This window comes from Miscanthus floridulus, chromosome 4, assembly GCF_019320115.1.
Source record: "Miscanthus floridulus cultivar M001 chromosome 4, ASM1932011v1, whole genome shotgun sequence".
NCBI lineage: Eukaryota > Viridiplantae > Streptophyta > Magnoliopsida > Poales > Poaceae > Miscanthus > Miscanthus floridulus.
This window is the reverse complement of record NC_089583.1, coordinates 1,786,867-1,794,854: the sequence shown is the minus strand read 5'-3', so window position 1 is coordinate 1,794,854 and position 7,988 is coordinate 1,786,867. Positions and strand designations below refer to the sequence as shown.

General features: G+C 45.4%; 1 protein-coding gene across 1 annotated transcript; it reads right to left on the bottom strand.

Moving 5' to 3' along the window:
* Positions 1–5,846: 5,846 nt before the first annotated feature.
* Positions 5,847–7,257, bottom strand: LOC136549296 (probable pyridoxal 5'-phosphate synthase subunit PDX1.1). The gene has a single exon (XM_066540539.1). It carries the CDS (start codon positions 6,980–6,982, stop codon positions 6,029–6,031), a length of 954 nt encoding a protein of 317 aa, XP_066396636.1. The 5' UTR covers positions 6,983–7,257; the 3' UTR covers positions 5,847–6,028.
* Positions 7,258–7,988: the final 731 nt, after the last annotated feature.

Here is a 7,988-nt window from a genome sequence, read left to right as displayed (position 1 = left end):
CGTTGCATCTGATGGGTGCATTTGGTTGGAGGTTTGGAATGGGTGATCGCGCTTGGACAATCTATAGGAATACTATCATTATTGTTCAGCAATTGTATCCATTCTGTCCTTGCCTACCACCAAATTCTACTCCTGCCATTTCAAATTACGAGATGTTTTGGCTTTTTTAGATATGTAGCTTTTGTTATGCATTTAAATAGGTATTATGTTTTGATACATAATAAAATCAATGTATCTAGGAAATCCAAAACGTCTATAATTTGGAAGAGAGGAAATAGTAAGCTGCAGAAATCTATAAGGTGCCTGCTCCGATTTGGAACAGACCTGCATTATTTCAGCGTTCATTCTCAGCTCTGGTGAAACGTAAACGCATCCAACTGTTCAGGACACAGACTCGGAGACTCTGCAGCCATATGGAACAGTGTTTTTCTCTCATAACAAATCAGCTTCAGTCGGTTTATTAGCCGCAGAAACCATCAGCATTTCTGTGGTAAGATAAGATCAGAGTTGAAGGTGACTCAAAGCATTGCATTTCCCAGCAAATAAACCAGTGCAAAGCAGACGAGATCGTTCGTTCGTTCATCATGCATAAACAGGACGGATAAGCGACAGACATACCCCGTTTGGCCCAAGACAAAGGAAACAAGATAAACCAATGTTCAGGAAAACAGACCCAGCAACTAACCCTAGAGATTGTCCTTTTTCCAGGCTGAAGGAACTCTGAAAGTAGAGATGCTCTTGTCATCTTTTTCATACTCGAACTCAGATTATAACATGAGCTTAAAAAAAAAAAGAGAGAGAGAGAGACCGTTCAAGTGTCCCTAATTTATATCAGTTCCTAACTACTAAGTCTGAAATTTATATTGTTGGCAGAATTCAGTGCATTTTCAGATTTGCCAATGTCTTTCTGCATGTACTGGTTAAACTGGGAATGAACCCTGACTGACTTTAATGTTACTGGTTTCATCTCAATGTACCCCTCTCCTGCCAGGAGGTCGGCAAAATCAGTTGAACAAGAGTAGCTATGTCCAGCTCTAGTTCGTTCAGTCACAAGTTTTTATGGCTTAAGAATGGAGAAGAGCAACAACCACAATTCATGCTTCTGCAGACAACAAGAACCACAGTTCAGCTGGATCAGATGGAAGCAACTGTTAAACGAATAGAAGGGATCGACTACTACTACGGGAAGTTTTTACACCCTATAATTGTCATTGTTCTGTACCAATTCAGCTGCATCAGTAAATCTTGTGTTGTTTTCAGATTCAGCAAACCTGCGCAATTAGAACAACAGGGGACCTCCAAAAATGTTCCTATTCGCCAGAAGCTAGACCCCAAAAGGAAAAAAAAAAAAGCAAAGGGATATCAAGCTTGTCGAAATTTGGCACAGCTACTTTACTTGCTGTCACTCAAGTGTGTGGGGCACAAGAATTGACTGAAGAAATATGCAAGAAATTGAATTCATGAAAAATCACAAGGGAACCATGCTGCCACGGATCACACTCATCTAGAAATACATTTCAACCAACATGTTGCCCAAGCTAAACTTAAATTTCAGGCTTCAAAAATTTCAACCACTCAATGTGAGCTGGAATCCCTACCCACCACCCAAAGTTAAAAAGTGATGTGTGGCTGAGAAAAATGCAAACAAGATTGCTGGTAATTAGCCATCTTAGCCTCAAGAAGGTAAAACCTGCACTAACAGGTAAAATGTGAATTTAGGCAAGGTTGCATCAAAGTGAGGCTGCCAACAGGAAAATTAGTGTTGTTAGCAGGCAGGCTCAAATCAATTTGAACATAGGCGTTGATCTGTTTGTGGGCTAACCAACTTAACACACAAGAACATTGCGCTGTTGTTCCCTGATCCCCTCCTATCTTTTCAAGCTCCAAATTAATCCCACGGATCTCCCATCACCAATCCTGATATATCTGTATATACTAATTCCAGATTATGTGTCCCTAGACCCTTAGCCCCTGCACAACAACATATCACCAAGCTCTGTTGAAACTGGATTCAGTTTCTGAACTGAAATAAGATATCTATTTACTAAACTGCAATTAGGCAACTCCAATAAACAGAGTCATGGCTGTGTATTTTCAGAGCACGCTGTGTTAATTTTGTTCCCAAGCCTCACTGAAAATGCAACTTTGTGTATCAAGTATAAGCTCAACGAGATACAAAAAAAGGACACAAATTTTCATACTCAGTATCTGAACTGGAATCAGAAATCTATTTAGTAGTAACTAAACTACAATTAAGCAACTCCAATAAGCAGAGTCATGGCTGTATTTTCAGAGTAGCCGTGCATTTCACTCAGTTAATTTTGTTCCCAAGCCTTAACATTACAAGCCTCACTGAAAATGCAACTTTGTGTATCAACGAGCACAAGCTCAAGCTCAACGAGATATAAAAAAAGGACACAAATTTTCATACTCATGCGAGCTGCTTTATGATAGCATCAATCCTGTCTCCAGATTTTAAGACATCCTAAAAATAAACCATACTCTCATCCAAGAAATAGGCAAACAGAAAACCAACAAACAAATCAATCCAGGCCAGCAGTCTAAGTCAATTCATTCATAAGAAAACAAACAGGGCTGCCTCTGCCTGAGTGACGGAGCTAGCCTATCCTAATTTAATACACACATTAGTTCTGTTTCCTGTTGTTCCCTGATCCCTTCCTCTCTTACTCAGCTCCAAACCAAATTAATGAGCCTTTTATCTGTGTGACATTAAAAAAGTTTGTAATTACACACAAACCATTAAAAAAGTTGACCACACACAGGTGCCACTGCTCTAAACTTCTTTGCCTTACAAGCCATTCCGTCCTTGTTCTGTTTGTTTTTCGCCGTTTATTATCCCTTACAGGTGGGACCGGCCAGTGAAATTGTCTATGTTACCCTTGGGCGGTGAAGACCGTGTTGACTACGATTGACCGTCACCTCAGTCCCTCACTCTTCCCATCTCGCTCGAGTCCTCTTCCCCCACACCCTAGCGGCGTCGGCGGGAGAGAAGAAGACAATCCAGCCCTGCTTGCGGCTGCGGCGCGGAGAGAAGAACCCCCAATCCCCCGTGCTTGCGGCGTGGAATGGGGTAGTGGAGCAAGGAAGAGGAGGCCTGAAGAAAGAGACCGTGGATCCTCCGGATTGGCGGCGCATGGCCACGAACAAGGGGGCGCGTGCGGGCGACCGATCTCCTTGGCTTCCTGACGGGTGAGTACCATTTTTAGGGGTTTTTCCTGCTTCGATTGCTTGGTCCTTGTGATTGTGGTCAGTTAGGTGTAGTAGTTGTGGTTGATATAGTGTGATTTTAGATAGATAGATGTATGTGAACTCGCTGTTGTTCATCTGTATGATGGACCCTGCTAGTAGCTACAACCTAGAAATCCAAATAATTGCTCGCCATACTCGCGCCCGGTGGTTTAGCTTGAACAAAGTCGTCGATGCTGATCGTACCAACTTCGTAGATTTGGTTGCTGAAGTTGAGAATATGTATCCTTCTGATTATGGGGATGTTGTGAGATTGTTTTACTTCTGCATTGAGAGACAGATGAACATCCAAGTTTGCACCGACCAAGATTTGCTTGACATGTTTGCAAATCATAACACTTCCAAGTGCTGCTTCCTGACTTTTGGTTACCACAGCCCTAGTACTGAGCCTCCTGAAATTCCTCCTTGAGATTTTAGCAGTTCTTGACAGTCTATTGAGAACCCCTTCAACCCTTCACTGCCTTGTCCTAGCATTGCACAACCAAGCCATACCCAGAGTGAAACTGCAGATGATGAATACCTGGCTAACCCAAACCCATCCAATGAGCATGTGGGTGTTGATGAGGAAGAGTTGTATATAGACCTTGGTCCTCAACATCCACCACCTCCAAAAACTCAAGTCAAGGTTGCAGATACATACTGTGAAACAGACATTGATGATAAATCTGTGTCTGATGAAGATGATAATTATGAAATGGAGGGTGTAGATGACATTGTTAAAGATAATGAGCCTGATCATATGCCTGATGCTGAGTATGACAAGAAGGATCCTCCTATGACAGTAGGCAGTGTGTATAGAGACATGTATGACAAGAATGATCCTCCTATGAGTATGACAAAGAGACATGAGTGTCCAATATACCATGAGTTAGGACACCACTGGTACACCTGTAAGAATGGTAGTCCAGCAAACATAGTTGCAATAAAGGCTGACAGGTGATCTTCTCTTAGTTACATTTATTTATATATGATATGAACTGCATTAAATAATCTAACATAACTAAAATTTCACCTGCACGGGTCTGCCAAAGAAGAGGCAGAAAAAAGCAGCTAAAGCTAACATAGAAACAAGCATTGTTGTGGCCACTTATGTTTGTAATGTATGAAGATTTGCATGTTGGTGAATGAACAATCTGAGAATTTTATATTTCTGAACTGCATTCATCCATGCATCATTGACTCATTTATTCATTGATTGAAGCATACAAACACAGTGACACACACATACATAGGACCCTACTTCTTCATAATTGCATATAAGGCAAGGAAGATGACAACAAAGACCAACTTCTCAATCCATCAGAGCTGATGCATAACCCTATCTTGCACTACTACTCCACCAGCCTGACCACATTCCTGGATGAGAGCCATTAGAGTGGGAGTGGGGATAGCAGCTGGTGCTGACACTGCCTGACCACCTTCCTCAGTGCTGTCTATTTATAGGAGCCACCCAGGGAGAGTTTTTGGCGCCAAAGGCCCATCAGATTGGCGCCAAAGCACCATCAAATAGTCTCTTCTTTCTGAGGGCATGCTTGTCTTTTCCCCATCCATTAGCCACAATTAGCGCTGTATTTGGACGAAATGGTTTATAAGGCAAAGAAGTTTAGAGCTGTGGCACCTGTGTGCGGTCAACTTTTTTAATGACTTGTGTGTAATTACAAACTTTTTTAATGGCACACAGGTAAAAGGCTCCAAATTAGTCCCCCCTCAATTTCTTCTCCATCTCCAAATTTGAAATACAAACTCTATATATACTTTACTTACAACAGATTATATGTGTCCCTAGACCTTGCACAACAACATATCACCAAGCTCTGCTGAACTGAATTCAGTCTCTGAACTGTAATAAAAAAAATAATCTATTTACTAAAATTAAACTGCAATTGAACAACTCCAATCAACTTGTGTATCTCTGTCTGAGAGAATGTTCAGACAGACAGACCATCATGACAGAACTCCAATTAAGACTGTGATGTTTAAATTAAACTGGTGTGATGACTGTATTTCTAGAGCAAGAACAACTTCACTCAACTAGTATTTTCCCAAGCCCTGACACCACTGGCATCCAGCCTCTTCGCTTGGTCGTATTTGACTTATAAGCCATGGCTTATTAGCCACACCAAACCAGCCAACAGTACTTTCAGCCATGACTTATAAGCCAAACGATCCCAAACGACGATCATTGAAATGCAGATTTGAGTATCAAAGAGTACAAGTTCAGTCAGATACAGAAAAAAGGACACAAATATTCATACTTATACATCCAGCATCGATTATTATATCCAAATTTTGAGACATGGGCAGAATTTGGGTTGAAAAAATCTAGTGACATCAAAGACTAACATCAAATAATCCTAAAAATAATAACTCAATACTCTCATCCAGGAAGCAAACATAAAAAAAATGTGACACGACCGGACGAAGAGCATGTGATTCATTCGTTGATTCATCATTCGTAAGCCATAAGCAGGGCTGGCAGAGTGACAGACATACAAACCATCCAACATTTGAGTACATGATAAACCAGGGGAGCCTAATCTAACTTAATACAGTAGCTAATAAGAAGATACAAAATTAAAGAGGTTCTGCATGGTAGCATAGCTTTTGTTTCTTACCATTCCTTCATTCCCATTATTACTGATTGAGAAACATGAGACGAAATAAGCTACTGTAGGTAATGCAAAAATTATTGAGAAGAGAAGAGAAGGACGAATATATAAGAAAGATGATGATGGTGATGCGGTGGACCGGATAAGGTTGTTCACTCGGATCTGGCGGCGTATCGCTCGACCTTTGGGTCGTTGAGGTTGATGCCGACCATGGCCTCCCCGAGTCCCGCGCTGACATCAGCCAGGATGGTGGGGTCGCTGTAGTGGGTGACAGCCTGGACGATGGCGCGCGCGCGGCGGGCGGGGTCGCCGCTCTTGAAGATTCCCGAGCCGACGAAGACGCCGTCGCATCCAAGCTGCATCATGAGCGCGGCGTCGGCGGGCGTGGCCACGCCCCCCGCCGCGAACTGCACGACGGGGAGCCGACCCAGCTGCTTGGTCTGCATCACGAGGTCGTAGGGCGCGGCGATGCGCTTGGCGTAGGCGAAGACCTCGTCGTCATCCATGTTCCGGAGCGCGCGGACGTCGCCCATGACGGAACGCACATGGCGCACGGCCTCGACGACGTTCCCCGTGCCCGCCTCCCCCTTGGTGCGGATCATGGCGGCGCCCTCGCGGACCCTGCGGAGCGCCTCGCCGAGGTCGCGGCACCCGCAGACGAAGGGCACGCGGAAGTTGTGCTTGTTGATGTGGTGCGCGTCGTCGGCGGGGGTGAGGACCTCGCTCTCGTCCACGTAGTCGACGCCGACGGCCTCCAGGATCTGCGCCTCGACGAAGTGGCCGATGCGGGCTTTCGCCATGACGGGGATGGTGACGGCGCGCTTGATGTCGCGGATGAGGCCCGGGTCCGACATCCGCGCCACCCCGCCCTGCGCGCGGATGTCGGCGGGCACACGCTCCAGCGCCATCACGGCGCAGGCCCCGGCCTCCTCCGCGATGCGGGCCTGTTCCGGGGTGACGACGTCCATGATGACCCCGCCACGGAGCATCTGCGCGAGCCCTACCTTGACGGAGAAAGCCGCCGACTTGGGCTGCTTCGAGGGCTCCAGCAGCGCCGCGCCGTTGTTGCCGTACACCGTCACCACGCCGCTGCCGTCCGACGCCATTGTTTGGTTGGGTGGTGTGGAGGGGATTGGAATGGATCGGCGTGGGGAGGGAGGGAGAAGAGAGGAGGGTTCTAGAGACTGCCTGGCGGTCTCTTTTGCTTTCCTCGATGCGGGCGCCTTTCCTCCCCTATCGATCCTCTCGTGAAGGTTCAGGTTGAGGGGAGAAGAAGAGAGGAGGGTGGCGGCGGCGGGGTGAGGAAGGAGGGGAGGAGTGATTGGGCCACTACCACTCGCGGTGTGCTAACGGGCGGCCCAAACGCGAGTGGGCTGACCGCCACCTCCCTCTCCCTTATCTGAAAGAGACGCCTAGGGTATGCAAATCCAGCTCGGAAGCTCAAGTGCCATGGTTGGATTGGATGGTGCGGTCTCAGTTCACGAATCCAACCTCACTTTCGCTTCCTTCCTTTTCCTCCACACCGACTGAAAAGCTAAAAATATTACGGGTGCCACTACTTTCCAAGATTTTTTCTACGCCTTTAGCTTTTGCATTATATTATTATTATACCATGCATATATATAACAAAAGATGCAGCTTTTTCTCGTCTTCTTAGTTTAAATCAAACAAGCAAACAGAGAGTGCCTTTTGATTCTTGAACAAACAACACGCCCCGCTCCATTAGGATGGGCTGTGATTGGCTCAGGGAGCTCCACCAGCTCCCACACACACACATTCAGGAGTCACGACTTTGTTTCTTCAGTGCTAGTATGTTGCTCCTCATCATTATCTAAAAAAAAGTATGTTGCTCCTCATCATTATCTAAAACACACATTCAGGAGTCACGACTTTGTTTCTTCAGTGCTAGTATGTTGCTCCTCATCATTATCTAGTAAGAAAAGTTTTTTTTTTAATAAAGAAAACGAAAGTTCTAGCCATCACTCGGTTTCGTCTTGTTCACTCCGTCGGCTTCGCTTCTTCTTGAATACAGCCCGGCCCATAACTGCAGCTTCTACCCATCAAACTACAGACCATAGCCAGGTTTGTACGGGCTGGAAGCCCAGAAGCTAC